This window comes from Egretta garzetta, unplaced genomic scaffold, assembly GCF_000687185.1.
Source record: "Egretta garzetta isolate BGI_Z169 unplaced genomic scaffold, ASM68718v1 scaffold429, whole genome shotgun sequence".
Taxonomy (NCBI): Eukaryota; Metazoa; Chordata; class Aves; order Pelecaniformes; family Ardeidae; genus Egretta; species Egretta garzetta.
Genome location: NW_009260678.1, coordinates 316,135 through 335,566, shown reverse-complemented (window position 1 = coordinate 335,566; position 19,432 = coordinate 316,135). Strand labels below are relative to the sequence as shown.

At 42.9% G+C, this 19,432-nt stretch overlaps 1 protein-coding gene across 1 annotated transcript in view; it reads left to right on the top strand.

Annotated features, from left to right (window-relative positions):
• Positions 1-19,432, top strand: part of SPATA16 (spermatogenesis associated 16) — a 100,002-nt gene that overhangs the window by 71,401 nt on the left and 9,169 nt on the right. Inside the window, 4 exon segments of the mRNA XM_035901190.1 lie at positions 2,325-2,471; positions 2,682-2,794; positions 9,851-10,015; positions 14,470-14,553. Coding sequence (XP_035757083.1) covers positions 2,325-2,471; positions 2,682-2,794; positions 9,851-10,015; positions 14,470-14,553 — 509 coding nt within the window.

The following is a 19,432-nucleotide window of genomic DNA, read 5'->3' as shown; positions in this document are numbered from 1 at the left end:
AAAAAAAGAGGGGGGGGGGGGGGGGGGGGGGGATAAAACCACAGGGCAAATGAAAGAAGAAGGGGGGGAAAAAAGCAAAGAAAAAAAAGAGGCAGTATGGACCCAAATGGCAAGGAATCTTTCGATCTGGCGTTAAGTGGCTCTGTGACAAGCCAAGCCTGATGCGGTGTCATCTCTTACTAGAGACAGGCATGCTTTGCTGGGATCAGATGGTAAGAGGATGTGAAGTCTTCCCTTTCACTTCGCTCCATCATAAAACAATCAAAATATAGGGCCATATCATGTCATCAGGTTTTTAAGCAGACCTCCCCTTTGAGATCTCCTAAAACCTGGTGGGATGATCTGAGTCACTGAAACTGAGCCGACTGCGATACTGAGAAGTCAGAAGCAGCACCTGAAAGCTCACGTTTTTCATCTACCTGAAAGAGAACTTGATTTCTAGCGGGCAACAATTTTCCATTTTACACGAAGCTATCCTTTTCCTTCTCCCCTCCTGCACATAATTGAGCCCAGCTCTTGTATCAGCATCACCCCTTCGCCAGGCAGTACGCTGAAGTACCGCTCTCGGAGTTATTGAACTTTAAACTACAGACTAAGAAACTGAGTACGGAATCAAAAAAATGCAGTTTATTATTGTAGATTATTCTCTCTTTTGATATAACCATAGAGTCGAAAATGAAAGAAAAGCACATAGGAACATCACACGTGGTTAGTTAGTAACTCAAGATATAAAACAATTTTGCACAGCAAAATATGTAAAAGAAAAAGTAACTGACAAGATTTTTTTATATTTATTGTGGTAAGATTTACTTTCCATTTTTTTTTTTTTTTAAAAGACAGGATATCAGTCCCTGAAAATAAAATTTACTGATTATTGCCTTTAAAACTGTGGAATTTTTGAAGTTACAGAAAATCCAGTTCTGCACCACAATACAACTGTAAAAAAATCTGCATCATTTTAAAACTGTGCAGTAATGCCATCTTTATAACTGCATAAATTGTATTAGCGTTCTAAACAGGTTCGTAATTTTTTTTTTGTCGTTTTTGTATTATATGCTTGCAGGTTATATCTTAGTGCAATTCAGTCCCAAATACTTCAATTTTGAAAAAAAATCACACTGCCTACCAAAAAAAAAAAAAACCCAACCCAAGCAACACGTATAGCTCGTTGTCGGTGTGGTACCGCTGAGCATTCCACCTGCGGGCCTGTATCTCACATCGGTGAAATTAAAAATATGAGCTCAGCCCCATTTTACCGGTGGGTGTGAAATACCAGTCGTCTCACGAACATGCTATTTTAAAAAGCCTCCCTGTTCTGTAACAATCGTCTGGCCAATTTTAGTCCAAGTTCTTCTAGAGCGTAAGGACTGAACTGATTTCAAAGTTTTCCTTATTTCCAAGGAAAAGGAGCAGAGACATATTTAAATCCAAGTATCCAATGCAGTTTGTTGCAAAATTGAGAATCCGTCAGAAGCAGAACATGCTGCGAGGGAAATATCAGGTCCACTCGCTTTGATTTATATCGGGGTGAGTCCGGAGAGCTCTGAGCCGGGTTCTCCATTTGTCACCGTGACCGCACAGCCTGGCATCTTAAAAGCAGAGCTCACTGAAAACAGAGCACTCCCTAGCAAAAAGTGACACTGACATTCAATCTGGGTTTATTTTTTGCAGGGGAAGGGGAGGGAGGACAGGACTGGTCTGGTTCCCTACGCAAAGGTGGTTTATACGGTTGCTCTCAGCATCTGTCCTCGCTGAGGTCGGGGCAGACCGACTCAGCTGGTACACAAGGTTTTGGCAGTGGCAGTCACAAACTCCGGACAAGCCACAGCGCAGGCTGCCACGTGCCAGCAGGGTGGATCCGAAAGGACACGCAGGGAGCCTGGGATTACGGTGGTGGCGATGGCAAAAGCACAAACCCGTAGGAAATCAAACCTCATAAATTGAGGGAACAACAAAAGAGCTTTTTTTTTGTAGTTAAGATATCAGGATGTTATGTTACTGAAGTGTTGAGTGATTAATGTTTTGGATGATCAGCCCTGAAAAGCGGATAAATGGGAAGAACATGATTTATGTTACGCTTCAGCAAAATTTAAGCTGTTAATGGAAAAGGTTGCAAAGTCTGGAATTTCAAACCCCAGTTACAGCTGGATGGGTTGGGTTGGTTCCCTTTGTTTTGGCAACTTTTCTGGATTACATTGCCCTCCTCGTTGAACTTCCTATCTTTTTCCTCCTTGGACTTCCTATCTTTTTCCTCCAAAAAGTAACACCTCTTGCAACTGAAAAGAAATGTGGCAGTGGAAATTATTTTCATTTCCCTCTTGCAGATCCTCACGGACTTCACACCTTGCCACAGACAGCTGAGTGGCCGTCTCTGCCTCCCCAGCAGTACTTACTGACTCTGGGTTTCAGAAACAAATACATTGGAAAAATCTTGGAGAGGTGGTCAAGTAGAAAACTGCCAATCTTTTCAGGTACGCCAACTTGCTTAATAGCTATGGGGTGACCTCCACGATCCCTGCTAAATGAGGGGGATCGGGGGGTTCTTGGGACCTGTTTCTCTGTGCTGGTAGCCCTGACAGCTCCCCCCATCCTCCTCCAGTTTACCCATCGTCCTGCTAGATCCTCTATGGAAAATGTATATGAATAAACACAGTATATGGGTTTGTGCTTTCATTTCCTAGACCGGAAAGCACCTTTCTGTCCTCCCACAAAAGAAGAAACAAAAAGATATTGGGATAACACTGGGAAAAAGATCGTGCCAGTGATGGATTTTATAAGCAGCACCAAATTAACTGTGAGTATAAAATTCCCTTTCTGGTGTGTGGTTTGTGTGGCAGCAGAAGCCTGTGCGTGTGTGAACGACGTGTGCTCTTTGGTGGGCAATTCGTTCTGCACGCGCTCCTCCCCTGTCCAGAAATGCTCGGTGAATTGCATTAGGAACAGCTTTCAGCTGGGATTCAAATACTTTAAAAAGTAGCCCTAATTATTTAACAGTGTACCCAGTTTATTTTAAAATCGCTTTGCACGCAATTTTCTCAAATCTTTATGGCCTATTATGTTATATCCCTACTTCACATAACCACCAAAACTACTCACTAGTAGTATTTAATACCCGTAGTATACTATGTGTATCACCAGGATCTCCATCAAGAGTTAATAATTGCTACTTGAAGCATTTCTAGTGATTTAGATCCCAATCCCTCTGTAGTGAAGTGTGTGAAATAACCTTCAAATCTGTTACAACCATATTGAAGGTATATTAGTTAATTCTCCTCCATACTTTTCCGCAATAATGTACACAGCTTTTTAGCACCATGGCTTTTGATTAGCACAAAAGGTCAAAAATCAAATTTGCATGTAGACTAGACTGGTTTAATGCAATTCTTAAATTATTCTCCTGAAAATAAGTGGAAGAAGCCTCTCCTCCCCAGATTATAAATGCTAATGTTAACGCTTTTTCCCTAGCAATAACAGTTTTTTAGTTTGCTGTATGTTGAAGGAATCAGAGCCATTTCCTCGTCAGGGGTGTCTTAGCAAATCACAGGATTTATATTCTTAGGTTTTGATACCAGATAGGACAAAACCTGCTACTTAGCAACCCCTAGCAAGGAAGAAACATTAGGTAGATATTTGGGGAAGCGATTTCTCCTTTACTCCCAGAGAGCAGCTGCTGAAACAACAGTAAGTGCTTGAACTGACAGGCTTGGTGGGAGGGAAAGGTGCTGGGTGCTTTGCCAAAATGGGCTCTCCGAGGGCACCCGCATGGGCGTGAGGCTCCGGGTGGAGCGGGCGGAGGGCAGACACCCCCACGGAAACTGGGGGAAAGCTGCTGCTTTCCAGTTCTTTCCTGAAGCCATGTGCTCTTGGCTTCGGGTGACCAAAAGCCCAAGTTCTTGGCTCATAGAAGTGGCGCCTTTGGGCAAGTGAAATACCTGTTATTGCTGCGTGCCTTGCACTTCAAACACTTAAGAAGCTACAAGTATAAACAGATGGTAGGTAGGGTACTGGGTACAGCATAAAACCCTGGTCTTTCTGAAAGCCTCAGTAAAACTCCCATTTTTTAATTTTTTTCCAGCCTCACAGTTCTTTCTGTGGGTCTAACATAGAGCTTTGAGAGGTGGGATTCCTCTATTGCAGTTACTCAGTTTCTAAAGAGTTTCAGGAAGAGAAGAAGCTTTGAAATCAGATCTCTCTCAGATTCTACCCTATTCTGTAAACAAATTTGGAGGAACAGGACCACATGGTTCAAGCAGAGATACATGGTATCTGGTACCCAGGATATAGGGAAAAGAAAAACTCATCACGTAAGAGATGAGAGCGGAGCGGTCTGTTAGGATTGCTCCAGCCAGTCCCCACTAGCAGTATGAATTTACACTGCTCCTACTCAGTAATATTTTCTACCAGCTCTAGACCTCACCTCACACATTTAAATATCCGTGCTGAAACAGAAGGCGGCTCCCAAAACCACAGGGTGCTACCCCAGCACCACTGAAGTCAGCAGCAAACTTGCATTTTTTTTCCAAGGACGTCAGCACAGCGGCCACGTGGGTCAGGCAAGGGCTACCCCAGCACTACTCTCCAGCGGCAGCAAGAACGGGGTAACGGGCCGGAATCACGGTCCTATAGATTTATAACCTGCCAGCAGGGGGTCACAGTATGGGAGCTTTAATGGAGAGGAGGAAAGCCCCGAGACAGAAGAAGTTATCGCTGAGTTAGAACAAACATCTGCCAATTCCACACCCATTATCGGCGGAAAACATATTCACTTTCCCTTCGGTTTTCGTAGCTTTGAATGATCCAGGCAAGATAGAACCTCTGACCCAAGGAGCGAATGACAAAGCCAATTATACCTGATAATACAGATAAGCACAGAGCCACAACTGCTCCGCTACTGCTGATTAAAATCTCTTTAAGGGCCTGGCAGAGATTCTGCTTCCTTGAAAGTATTCCAAAACTTTCCTCAAGCTAGAAATAAGATTCCATCATCTTTCCATCACACACAAACTGAATTAAAAACTTCTGGAAGGCAATCTTCAGATACAGACTCTAGCTCTACAACTTACTTTAAGAAGATAAAAGAATATATTTGATTTTAATAGCACAAGCATTCCTTTCTGCCCTCTTCTTCATTTGCAGATGCCAACGTACAATCCAAAATGCCTGCTCTAATCAGATCTTTTATTTTTTTTTTTGACAAAAACATCTCAGTGTTAAAGCAGACCTTATTAAGCCATGGCAACACTTAAGATAAGGCAATTCTTCCACCTGTTTTGCAGCTACACAGCCTAGAGTTAAACATATGATTTATACAGGCACCACTGTTGGTAAGGCATGAGGTTAAATGTTAAAAAAGCAGAGCGTTTTCTATTGCCCCCCCTTCTTCATCAAGAAGAGCCAGTCCCATTTAATGGAGGGGACATCTGCGTATCGTAAAGCAAGAAGCACGTGAGAGGGGATGTCGCAGTCCGGTCCCCACGCAGCATCGTCTGCTGCTGGTGGGGGAACGCCAGAAACCTCACCTACCCAAAAATACCTACCATGGCACAGAGGTTTTGGTGTGTGCCTTAAAAACTATGTATCAGCCAGACCTTCAGCGACTCATGCTCCCATCAAGATTGCCAGCACTGACAAGTGGTTATTCCATCAAGTGATTTCACCGGGGCAATTCCCACCGCTGTGTACACACCAAGTTTGCCTTTCTCCTGCTGTAGTCCCGTATCGGTGGCACATGATGCTACTTAACAGGAGAACCGGTAGCCAGAGGGGCTTATTAGACTGCTCATCTTATAAAGGTGAACAAAACCTACCCTAGGGTTCACAGCATGATGGGTACATGTACAGATCTCACCGTTTCGTTGTCTGTTTTGTAAGCAGAGGGAAAGTGTTTACTACGTACAGATTTCAGAATTTTCTGGAGGATACCAAGGGCATTGAAGAAATATTATGATGGATTTTTTCCACTTGTTATTGCAATACACTACAGCGATGCTTGCAAGGCAAAACCTCATTCAGATTTTGAGCTGAAAAATAGCAATAAAGGCTCCACAACAGAAAAGAAGAACTACTGGGGGGCATTCCAGAGTTTTGCGAAGTGGTGCTCTTAAAGCTGATGGTTAAAGAGGCTGCACATACTGGATGTGCCAGATCCTGCTTTAAATCCAGGCTGACCAGCCACTTTTTTTTCTTTAGCATGCCTAGCATTCAGCACTTAAACTTTATTTATAAATAGAAGTGGCATAACGGATGACTCCTTTCTTGAGTGTAGAGAAAAGCAAAAAGTGGGGGTATGATCCCAAAATTCTCAATAGATGAAAGGACACATGATTCACTCCTCACATGCTCTCCAGCTCCTTTTTGCAGTGAAAGCCTGTCCTGTCTCCGCTCCGGCTATTTAGCAATAGCGGGAAAGCTCCATCCAGAACAGGCTGATCTGGTTTGACTAGGTGCTTTTTCATCCCAAGGACAGAAGAATGAAGATGTCCCAGGGCTGATCCTCAGGCATCAGGACCTTACTGCTCTCCTAGAAGGAAGGTTTTCAAAGGTGCCTCTGGAGAAAAACACCCTTTTTGTTGTTGTTTAAAGGGAATTCGTGCAGCAAAAGGTTTTCTGGGGAAAGCTCTCTTGGAAGGACCCCTGGGTCAGGTGAGGCTGCCTGCAAAGAATAAAGTCCTCAAGAGGAAGTCCATCAATTGCTCATTTTTACTTTGTTCTTTAAATTCTCCTTGGAATACCAGATAATAGGGGTGAGGCCCATCTAGAAAGTGACAGCACCATAATTTAATCATTTCTCGTTCGAATATGTTACTGCATTTCTAACGAGGATGCAGCTGTGACTCCACAAACCACATTTGTTGGTTCCTTTTCTACCTGGTTCCTCACACGTGCACCTCTTCTCTTTGCTAATGTTGCCACCTCTTTCCCACTGAAGCCTCCATTTAAGTTTGCTTTTCACTCACCCTTCCCTGTGCCTACTTAAGCTGGTTTCACCTTCATCTGATCGCTTGGTCTCTCTGTTATGTGTTTTACTGCAGGTTCATAGCCCCTCGAATTCTGCTCTAGTTCATGTAATTCTCATCATGTGCTTCAGCTCCCCATGGAATTTTTTTTCTCCTGCCAGCAGCAGTTATTTACTTTCTCTTTCTGCATTTTTCATTGTCACTGAAACACCACCTCTCACAATGTTCCACCTCCTCTAATCCCTTCAAAAAAACCCCTGCTGTCGGTTATTTATTTATTTACTTCCAACCTACTATAAACTTAAATCGCATTGCTCTGTCCGCAGAGTGCATGCTGGCACAGATGCCCAATTTGTTTCCCATAGCTACGTGGCATGCTCTCATATTTTTCTGGAAAGTCAAGCAGAGAAAAAAATGTTTTCTTTTTGCCTTTACTTTCTTAATCATTGGAGAAGCCCCCAACAGACACAGCACGATGAGAGATTTTTACCTGCTTTTCTTAGCTGATGACTCAATATACTCATTTCTTAGTGCTTACACAAAAAGGTTTTGAGGGGATTTCAAGAACAGCAGGAAAAAACCCTTTTGCTGCATCTAAAACGTTGTGAGACTATTTCATGTTGATAAGAGCTCTCTTTCTCTCTCATTAACTGATTGCTTCTCCTTATTTTAATGCACATGGCTCTACCTGGGAACACAGCTCTCTGGCTTTCAAACGCTGATGATCAGGTGGAGATGGGGCTCCATTTTTTTCCTTGCTTTAGTGCCATGCTACCTAGACTGTGTCAGATGGACAATTTCGCATATCAGAGATCACAGAAATCCTTTTTTTTTTTTTTTTTTTTCCTGTTATCTCCTACTAATATAGCTCAGGTCCTCAGAAAAGTACTCTTCAAGTGATAAAAACAGTTTGTCAGAAGGTTGTCCTGGTCTTCCAAGAAGGAAGGTCAACAGAAGTTCATATGAAGGTAGGCCTGGAGGGCTCTCCTGGCTCCCCAAGCCAAAACACATGCTATTATACACCTTTGTGTCACATAATATCCTATTCATAAACTGAGTAAAAGCCATCTTAGGACCAGTTAGCCTTTCTGCCTTTTCTACTCTTGGTGAAACACACTGCAGACCTTCAACCTGGATTATAAGCAGCTTAATTGCCACCCCAGTCTTATTTGTACCTATTTATACACAATGGTCCTTCTGTTATCATTGTCTTTTATCTCTCCTTCCCTTTTCAGTTTGGTCTCTTTGGAATTTAGCCCTGCATTATGTTTATTGAGAAAAATAATAAGCCCTTGGCATTTTCATTAATAGACTAATCAAACCACACTTCTCTCAAAAGAGGTATCTCCTACCGTGCTGGCTTCTCTGCTCCATGATGCTTGGGTTTAAATTAACCTCTCCAAACACAGCTGACTGGAGCGATCTGCAATACTCCAGAGAACTGCTGACCAGAGCTCCTCGTCCCTCTGCCGTGCCCAATTCTCTCCTTCAGCTGATGGAAATACCAGCTCCTTGGCTCAGCTCTTTCTTTTGCAGTTGCTTTCGTACCTGGAGCTCCCAGATTATAGCTGCGTTCCTGCCATTGGTCTCCAGTGCATCATCTTTTATTTTATACTATTTTATAATTATATTAGGTATTATCTTAAAAGGGATAAAATTAACTATATCAGGATTATTTGTATTTTTCTGGGGTTAAAAGAAAACAAAACTTTTCCCATCACTACTATTCAGATGTATAGAAAGCAAGGACAGCATTGTTATTAAAATCTTAAACTTGGTACAAGAACTATATCGACACCGATGCCACTCGATGCTTCCCTAGCCCAAATTTCTGCAAGACCAAGATCAACATCAAACCAAAAGATCAAGGTTTTTTGCCAAGAGAAGTTCAATTTAGAAACAGGTCACCATTTATTGAAAAATAAATGTCATTTAAAACTTCCCTTTCACCCTGTTCAATATATGATTGGACTTAAAATCACCTCCTGGGAAGTAGATGTAAATGGCAGCATCAGCATGCCACCGTATGCGACTGCCAGAACAAAGGTCTACTAAAAATACTGGGGATTATTTTGAAAATTGATGCCAATTCTTGGAATCTCAGGCACTTAAATGCGTTCAAAACCCTGATTAGATGAATGGAAATTTCACTCGGAAGGGCTGAGCATTCAGATATGCAACGGCTACATCTCGTCAGGAATTTGGGCCAAATTGCCTTTGAAAATCTCAGTAGGGTGCTTATTTGCATTTTTGGCATCAGAATACTTTTGAAAATACGGCGGTAAGGCTGCCATCCATCAAACACTTCAGCAGGTGCTGAGATTTTATGCAAGCACTTGGCTGAGTTTCTGTATTCACATGCTTAAAATTTACCATGTGCCTATCTGCCTGGAGGATCAGAGACCACCTCTGCAGGTTTTAGTCCCTCAAGGTTATATATTTGAAAACTATGGATTTGCCTAGTCTGCAGACAAGCCATAAGCTGACACACTGCACGGTTTCCTCAACCTCTCCACTGAAACTCTAAAAGCAATCCATAAAAGTCAGATAATATTTAACAGAGGGGATTATGGAAAAGCCATCTCCAAATGAGAAAATTGTATTCATGTTTGTTATCTGCTGTCTCCCCTTCACATATATTATGACTACATATTTATTTTTCGAGTACTACCGGAGAGATTATGGAAAGAAAGTCTTTTTTTTTCTTATTTCCCCCCCCCCCCCCTCTATAAAGATTGTCAACAGCATTATCTTAAAGGTGCTGGATGCCATATTGCTTACAGTATTACCGACACAAATAAATATAAAGATAAGCCTCAAGGCATAGGATGCCAAGGATAAGTGCGTTTTCTGCGACTCTCCCTGTAACCTACTCGCTTTTGCTGAGAAAACAGGACAATCTCTGTGCGTGCTCACGTGGGATAGAGAAGTTGCATTACGCCAGCCTCCTCGGCCGTTTGCAGAGAGTCGAGGAACAGTCCCAAGTGATTAATCAAGCGATGGCTGAGCTAGCAACCATTCCCTACCTGCAGGACATCAGTCAGCAGGATGCCGAACTGGTAAGTATTTATTTCTAATGCTTGTTTTGGCCTGTGGAGGCAGGGAGCCAGGGAGGGAAGGGTTGGGGCAGAGCGCCGGGCTGCAATTTGCTTGGGAAGTCATTTTTTCGACTGCGCAGACCTGGAGTAGTTTTAAAATCTGACTGCAGTGCCTTGTCGGAGAAGGAGCTAATCACCTGCACAGATGACTTTTATAGAACCAGCATGACTCATCTGTAGGCATATTTTTAAAACCTCTTCTTTTCCCCCAAACCTCCCCAAATCAGTCTGGGAAAATGATTGCGGTTATTCAGATCGTGCTACTTTAAGATAGCTACCATCAGAAGGCACCTGCAGCAAAACGGGCCGGATCTAGTTAAAGCTGAGGAGAAAGGGGGGAAAGGAGAGATTTTCCTTTCCTGGCTCCACCTAGGACTTGCTCCCTGTCTCCGAATAAACCCATCTACCTTCCGTGCTTTTGTTTTCCATTGGGAAAATGAGGGCAGTGATGCTAGCGGGGCTGTTGCAAGACGAGAGTCATTAATAGCTTGATGGCGTATCGATAACCTGCAATTGGAAAGCACCGTACGGTTGTTCTTCCAAAAGGCGGCCAGGTTATCTGATGGGGGAGGGAGGGAGCTCACATACATGCAAATTTTCAGCATTTCGTTCTAGCAAAAGAAAAAAAAAAATATGTAAGTCCCTCCACAGTCCCTGCATTTAAATGCAGCCCAATTTTGATGATCCAACTTCGGTTCACTAAAACTCTTGGTTTTCCCAAAGCCGGTCCCTTGACATTTGTTTGCAGTCCTGCAAAGCTCCTAAGCTCTGTAGAATTAAAGCTTCACAGCAGCTTGCTTTAGGGAAGACGAGCAGCGGCCCGCAACTGCAGGAGGTGGTTGCCAGACTTTGAAGTCTGGGCTCGAGATAAGGGGAAACGACATTGCAAAGAAACTGTGTTATTAAAAGACATTCTCCTTTTGATGCAAGTTTGCTGGTATTAGACTTCAGCAGGCCCCCGTTTCAGGGCTGTCTAAAGGGTCTGGGGTTATTGGCACATATTTCAGCGATAGGTGTTTCTCTAGGGTACAATATTTTCCGTACATCACACGTCGGGCGCAGGCTATTACGCTGTTGCCTGTATCTTGTCATGTAGTAATCACAACCCTGACCCCCCCTGGAAAGCTTTTTGCAGGAGGCTCCAGGCCACCCGAGACAAAGGTCCTCAGTCTCTTAGGGGCAGGACTGGGCAGAACAAGGGTCCATGCTGGGACATTTAAGCGAGGGTTTGTAAATCTTTCAGCGAAACACATGCGCTTTGTTTACTGAGCCCAAGGTAAAAATGTTTTTTTTAAAAGAATAAAGGCAGAAAATTCCTAGCAGCTATCCTGCCCTGAGCATTAGAATGTATTAATTCAGCATTCGTTTATTTTTCTTTGTCCTGTCATCCTGCTGTAAAATATATCTGTAGTCTGCAAATGGAGGCTCGGCTGCTTTGTAGCTAGAATATTTTACTAGACTTCAGGCACCACAGTGTTAAGGCACGAGGCTGTAAGCAAGAACTTGCAGAGTGGCTTCACCAGGGAGCGATTAATGGGCTTTGCCTCTCCTGGTGGCACCGGTCCACACAACACAGGCTCCTCTTGTGCCAGGAGGGACCATGTCCGTACCGCATCTCAACAGCATCACCATCGTTGGGTCTGCACACCCTAACCATCCAAGATGAAGATGGTTAGATCTTCACAGATGAGGATGGAAGATCCTCATGTTCTCAGCTTACCGGCCATCCTCCTCATTTCACCGGGGGCCAGGCAGGATGAAACCTCTGCCGGACTGGGCTGTACAGAGGCAACCCCCCACATCCCTGGGGTCAGAATCACAGCACCCATGCTGACTCCCTGTGCTTCTCATTCTTCAGCAACATTTCTAAGAGATATCTAACTTCTTTCCATGAAGAAAACTGAGCGGGCCATATTCTAATCTCACTTGTACTAATAAAAATTTAAAATAATTCCTCTGAAGGTCCTTCTGACTTTACATTGGCAAAACCGAGATAAGGCTTTATGACCAAGCGAGGCAGTTAAATTGCACGAGTTAGAAAATGCTAAAGATGCCAAATGTTTATTATCACATACAGCATAAGTTGTATAAAGTTTAAAACATACTGAATTTATAATGGTGCAATTTGCACTGATACAGCAAGGATCCCAAAGGCATTTCAAGTATAAACTCTTCTGTGTAAACGTCTCCCTGTAACTAAATAAGTAGTCTTAACCTATGGCACAGAGAACCTCAAATGAGGCCTTTTTAGATCAGTATTTACTCACAAACCCTGGGAAAATAAAGATATCAGTTCGCTTGAAGAGCGGAATGTAAGTGGGGAAAAACCCTGAAGAAAATCTTTCTAAGGTTTGTGATTTCAGTGTCACTGTATTTATACATCCTGAATCAAGATGAAGGCTTGTTAAAAAAGCAGAAATCTATTTCAATTTAAAATCAAATGAGGACAAGATGTTTTTAAAAATACAGCGTTTTTCCTCGGAGGGGATTTTCCAAAAAAGACCAGCTTTGGGAGAATTACTGCGCTTTGCCAGCTGCCCGCTCTTGTAGCACACACAATTCCTTTGCCAACAGAGCTGGTAAAAAAAATTGGGTGATAAAAATTAAAATGGGAGCACACGCTGGGTGCTTTTCACCAGCGTGTGTCAATACCAATGAAACTTTAATTGGGAAGGTTTCTGGTTTTAACTTCTTGCCTGAAGCAGCGCGGTCCCCAGCTTGGTTGGGCTGTCAGAGCCACCCCTTGGGGGTGACAGACCGATGTCCTCGTCCCTGCCCCATGGGTGCTGGTCGACCAGATCTTTGGAGTGAATCACTCCAAGAAAAGCAATGGAGAAATCTTCCCCACCCCCTGAGCGGTTCCTCCTCTGCCCAGTTTGACACAGGATCTGTGCTTTGCCCATTCTGTCCTTAATACCCTTAATCTCTGGTCTCTGTCTGTTCCGGATTCATAGAGGGAGATTATCTGTCATAAAAGTATTGTGACGGAAAATTTCTGACAGGTTCTTGACTCCTTTCGCATTAAAGTCAGAGGCAGGAATTTGCAGGTTTATTTTTCATGAATACTGATGCGTAACTTAAAAAAAAAAAAATAAAAATTTTCATCAGATGTTTGGACCAATAAAATTCCACTTAATGGCTGCACAAGTGCAGAGAAAGAGGCTGGAGCCAACCGTAGGAAATCTATTTAGAGATTCAAAAGAAGATTCCCTCATCCTTTATCCAGTGTCGGGACACAGACAAAGGATTTTAACTTCAAAAAGCTGAATGCAAAGGTAAACTTGAGGAAGTACAGATCCGCTCCGTGAATCTCAAGGCAGCGTTTTTATATCTTGCGCAGATGAGCCTAAACATGGATGTTTTAGGTTTAATTACCTTATGTATTCATACTAGACTGGTGCCCATCTAGGTGCAGAAAGACAATTTCTCTATGAATGCGTACACTTATTCTGTCCAATTACTTGTAAGGAGTAAAAAATTTGGGAAGATGCCCCAGAAACTATCGCCTGGGTTCACTTGAACCAACCAATCATTTTGGAGTTGACCTAATAGAGCACAGCAATATCACAGGTGGCAAACACAAGTTTCTTCCAGTTTGTTCCACTGACACTAACGGCTACGCCCGGGAGGACACCCTGGATCCAACCCTTGACTCTTTGTTACTGAATTAAGAGCAACCGAACCATTTTCAAGTGTTTGGGAAGGGTGCTGGGTGAGGCAATGCTATGAGTAACCTGGAAGGGTACCGGAGTAGGGCAATGCTACAACAAAGTTGAATTTTAGCCTTCGCATGAACACCGAGGACTGATTAGCAAATATTTTCCCACAGCTTCCTTTTATAGTTTACACTAGAAATTGTCAGCCTTGTTTTTATGCTCTGTTATGCTGAATGATGGGGAGAAGGGAGGGTTTGCCAAAGAAAAAGGATAGTAAAAGCGGGGAAAATGAGCTAGATACTTCCAGCTACAGTAAAAGCATCTCAGCTTTAGTGTTGTCCTCTTGTGAGGTTTTACATGCTGCTTTAAATTATGATACATTAGCCTTGGGAGAAAATACTAAAAAGTATTCGTGTACAACACAGAATATCCCAGACAGCTAAAGAATGAAATATGGAGCCTTTCTTTTTCACAACCCAAGTCTTCCTTTACTAAGTGTAAACATTTACTGCATTAAAACATATAAGCCTAAATACAAATTTTCCAGAGGATTTTTTCCCCATTGTTAAGTATTTTATATCCACAATCACACAGTGTAATGGCTGAAGCGAAGATGAGGTGGCAGGGCTCATTGTGTGAAAGATGAGTAATAAAATCATCAGCGTACAAATGATTTTTTAATTAGGTTTTAATCTGTGTATTTAGAGAAGTTATTTCTGTGTGAATTCCACACTGATAATTTTTATCTTGGTGCCACAGCTGCAGTCGCTAATGGCAGATGCCATGGACACCCTTGAAGGAAGAAGAAGTGATAAAGGACGTGTGTGGAATAAAATCCAGAAGGTAAAAACCTGCAGCAAAGGGCAGGAGCGTATATCGTTCCTTGGGGAGTAAATGTCCACCTGAGTCCTATCTGTTCAGAAGGTAGAAAAGAAAGTAGGTGCCATTTGAAACCTGACTGCGTGCCTTGAGCTCTGTTAGTGCTCAGGCACTAACCACAAATACATATTTATTATTTGCTTTAGCCCCTACGGTTGATCTTTGTCCACGTTAATGGTCTCATGCGGTTATCTAATGCAAAAAAAAAAAAAAAAAAAAAAGGCAAGCTTTTTTTGGGTGGTAATTTAGGCAGGGAATAAAATTCAGCCCAGCAAATTAGGTCCCTTAGTGGGGCTCAAATGAGGCTTTGGTGATGTGAGAGGTAAAAGACATGTAAATGCCTTTCTGGAGTCTCTGCGCAGCAACAGGTCAATTTAATTCTTAAAGGATTTGTGAAGTGCGGGGAGTCTTGTGTTGGTTCTCTGTACAGATGAAGCTGACCCCATGTAATGAATAATAGGTCAGGCTGGGAAGTAATAGGAGTATCTTACATTTTTACAAAGCCTTTCAAACCAGAGCAAATCACAGCTCTGGGCGTTCAACGTCACTGACGTTCAGCCGTTTCTGAGGAGGAGGATAGCAACAGATCACCAGGAAGGGAAAAAGTTGCTAATGGTTCAAGGCATTGGTCTTACCCTACAGCCTGCGGCTCCATCGGAGCCCAGACGGACGCACGCTCACCCTGGGTCACGGCTGTGGTGGGAGGCTGGAGAACTGAGGGCTTGAATTTCTGCACTGGTGAGGATTGGGCTCTGATCCCAGGAAAGGGGCGATGGGACGAGGGGAAACAGCCTCAAGTTGTGCCAGGGCAGGGTGAGGTTGGCCATGGGGAACAATTCCTTCCCCTTGGGGCTGTCAGGCACTGGAAGGGGCTGCCCAGGGAAGGGGTCGAGTCCCCACCCCTGGGGGGATTTAACAGCTGGGCAGACGCGGTGCTGAGGGCCAGGGTTTGGGGGTGGGATGGCAGGGGTAGGGGAACAGTTGGGCTTGATGATCTTAAAGGGCTTTTCCAACCTCAACGATTCTACGATTTGAAGTTGTCCCTCTTTGGGATTTAGGGTTTATAGACAGACCTCACGGAAGATGCTGAAAACCCAAACCCTGCTTCCATTGAGCCAGTGTAACCAGGGTAAGCAAATAAGACAGAGGTGTCTGAAAGAAATCACAGGGTGGCGGGTCAAGGTATTTTCAGGGTCCGTATTTCCAAGTGCTGTGAATTAAAATTTCAGAAGACATCTCCCCAGAGAAAATCTGAGGCAGCGTATTGCCTCGGTTAGCCGTCAGAGCAGTGGCTCTTAATAAAGTTTTCCAAGTACAGAATGTTTTCAGAAAGTAACCGAAACCTAAATGCCCCAAGTTACAGACAGACTGGGTTTCATCCCTTTCAAACGCTCGTGAGGCAAAACAACGGGCAAATATTCATTCTGCTTTTACGTTGCGCCAGGATAGCCTCTAAATCTCTCACACCTGCCTACAGATCGTACAAGAATCTTTTGCGCCACAAACCCTATGTAAGACATGAATTATGTATATTTATACAATTACCTACATATTCCCTGCCATATATAATAAACATTGCTAACGAGGCGAATGGAAAGGGTCAATGATATATTACAAATAACCGATTCCCTGTACTCCTCTAGCACTTATCCTTCCCATTTTCAGACAACGGACTTAAATATCAAAGGCAGCTTTCCCAAGTTCTTCCCAAAGTCAGGATTTTAATCCACAGTTAGGTGTTTGAATAACCAGCCCGATTTTCACAACTCTGAATGACCACGGTTCAGAGGCTGCTGAGTAAAGGGTGGCGGCTGAAAGTTAGACCAAGTACACAGATACCCAAATATTTATTAATAACGCTCATTAAAACTTCCTTGGTGGTACCAAAAAGATTCCCACGTATTTCAACAGGCAGTGGCTAATATTTCACTGCAAATTCAGTAAAACAAAAGTATTTTCTGTCAGCGTATTCCTACGTATGGATGTACGTCCTTTGTGTTCCTCTGGATGCTTTTGCTTTCAGTATAATCTTAACAGCTATCAAGCTAACATTTGAAAATGGACTGGTATCCCATGCTATGCCACAGGAATCTGTGCATAATTCAATATTCAGGAATAAAATTTACCAAAGCCAGGAAAATCTGCTCTCTGCCATTTTAAAATGTGGTGCTTCAAAATTTGTTTGCATTCTGAACAGAGCTTTGCATTTCGTTTTTGACGACTCGGATGACTACTTGATCCCAGGCATCTTGTTCCAAGCTCACTGTTTGTTTTGCAATACAGAAATATTTTTCTGTATTATATCAGAACAAAGACATGAAAAGCATCGTCAAATTTTTTTTGTACTTTACTTTTTTCCAAAATTTAATTTCAGCACATTCACCATGTTCTTAGGAAAAAATTCTCTTTACATAGAGGAGACAGGAAAACGCTCAGGGAGCTCGGGGGTTTTCTGATGGATTTTTTTGTTAGGTTTGTGTGGGTTTTTTTCTTTTTTTTTTTACATCAGCCCTAATTAAGGATATTACGCTAAATTAGAGCACTTTAACACATTGCTAAGGAGGAGGATTAAATCTGATGTTTAAGGATTGGTGTGGGGCGGATTACCACGTGTCACCTGTGCTAGAGCCATTTCAAAAAGTTCAGTATTTCTCCGTTCGCTCCTCACCCAATGCTGACTGTCGGTACAAAGAACCCTCACACAGACCTAGTTACAAGGTAGTTATTTGTATTTTTTGCTATTGCATTAATTTACATATATTGGAAAGCAAAAAAGAACATAAAGGAGTTTATACCAGCAGCTATAAACACAAAACTCCGGAAAGCTGACAGCTACGCTGCCACCAATGAAGTTTGGCTTTTGCAATAGAAACAGCTGTTGCACCTAATGAAAGCACTCAACGTTTTTTCTCTAATGCAGCAGAATTATAGCAGCGCCTATTTTCCAAATGGTTAAAGGGTCTGTCAGAATTGCCATTACAAACCACTGTTTTCGGAGTTTTATATTCCAGAGTCAGCCATAAAAAATTCATTCCGGCTGAAATCCGACACAGAAGGGCACAAAGCCTGACACCCAACCACTTTTCCGTTTGTCGCACTGGAGGGCTTATCAAATTAGTTTGAAATTAATCTGGGCAACTTTGAATTTCCAGGAATGACAAAGCAGTAAATATCTGTGTGGCTTCAAGTGGTTTGGGCGCGGCGCTGCTCATCCACTTCACTGACAAATTTATGGTTTTAAGCTACCTAATTTATCAAACGGGCTAATTAGTTTTGGAAGCTTTAAATACAAAGAAATGAAAAATGACCTCGTAATTAGCTGGAGAAAAGAAAACGTCACTGCACAGACGATGCCTTTCTCGGCAGTACCGGGCTGTGGACTCTCCAGCCACAAGGAGAGCTGACCCGGGCAGCCTACATTACCTTGGGAGGTCAGGAACCAACCTCCTCCAGAGGCTTTACCCACGTACTAGGTATCCCAGCCGAATGCCTCAGAGGCAGGAAAACCAGGCCAGGTCAGTCTCCCAAAATCCCCGTTCTCCAGGATTTCACCCACACTTTTCCATTCAGTCCCCTGGATAAAATGTGAGCTTTGTGTTAGCAATTTGGGGAAACACACCTCAGGGTCTAAGACCTGTCAAGCGATTAACAGATGGGCTGACTCCCAGGCTACTTCAGGAACATGGGCATTCCGAAAAAAAAAAATGTTTACCACCTTCCTTCTTTTTATAGTTGTCAGAAATTCCCAAACTGAACATGCTGGTGGCCAGGCTGCTGGGCTTACAGAGGATTCAAGGCACCATACTAGAGCTTAGGAATTATATTTATTTTTTTTTAAGTTACTGGCTCTGTCCAAATTGTGTTATAGGTTGAGTTGCAAAGGTAGTTAATAGCACACCATCAGTGTTTCATGAGGACAGACTTCCCTGAAGCCACCCTTATGAACGGGAAGCCCTCCTAAAGCAGTCAATGGGAAACACTATGGGAAAGAGCATCAAACCTCCTCTTCTAAACAGGCTTAAGCCTTCACCAGAAAACAGAGGTAGAAATGTACTTTCACTTACCGGGCTTTAAACTGTAAATTCACTTCTTAATTCAAATTATTATTTTAACAAGAGTGCCTTAGCCCAGCAGTTTGAGCAGTGGCCTCTGATGCACAAGTCTCAGCAGCAACGAGCAGGAAACTTCCAAGAGAGCTTGAGGAGAACCAACCTGATCATTTGACTCAGTCCCACAAGACTTGGTCCAGACACCAGGTCTCAAGCAAGTGGAAGGTGCTACCATAATAACCAGGTCTGGCCATTAGCACCCAGTTTCTTTGCTGACAAGAGTTACATATGTTGTAAGTGAAATCTGCTGTGAGCCTGAACGGTGGGACTAGTGGTAAAGTTTGGCCCTTCGTAACTCAAGGAACCGGGTCCCTGCATGGCCACTGCAGGACGTAATAGCAGCTACAGACAGGCAGAGGGATTTAGAGTATCTCAGATACATGAAACAGCAGGAAGGCTCCTCCTTTCCTCTACAGAGCCTTAGTTTCTTTGCAGTCTTGTAAGAAAAAAAAAAAAAAGAAATAAAAAGAGATGACTTTCCTGTCTCATAAGAATAAATTCATTAATAAAGTCTCACAATATTGTTACAGTGAGAGGCATTTCATTAAATAAATAGATGCTTTAGAGCCTATCAACCAGCAACTTTTGACATCCAAAGAGAGGAGAGCCAAATAAGTGCAAGTGCCAGTATGGTTCTGCTTCCCCTGCGAAGATAATAACGTAGTTCTACTTCTCTGCTTAGCCCCTAGGCTTTCATAGCAGTTTCATAGGATCCTCTTACCATCATCTGAACA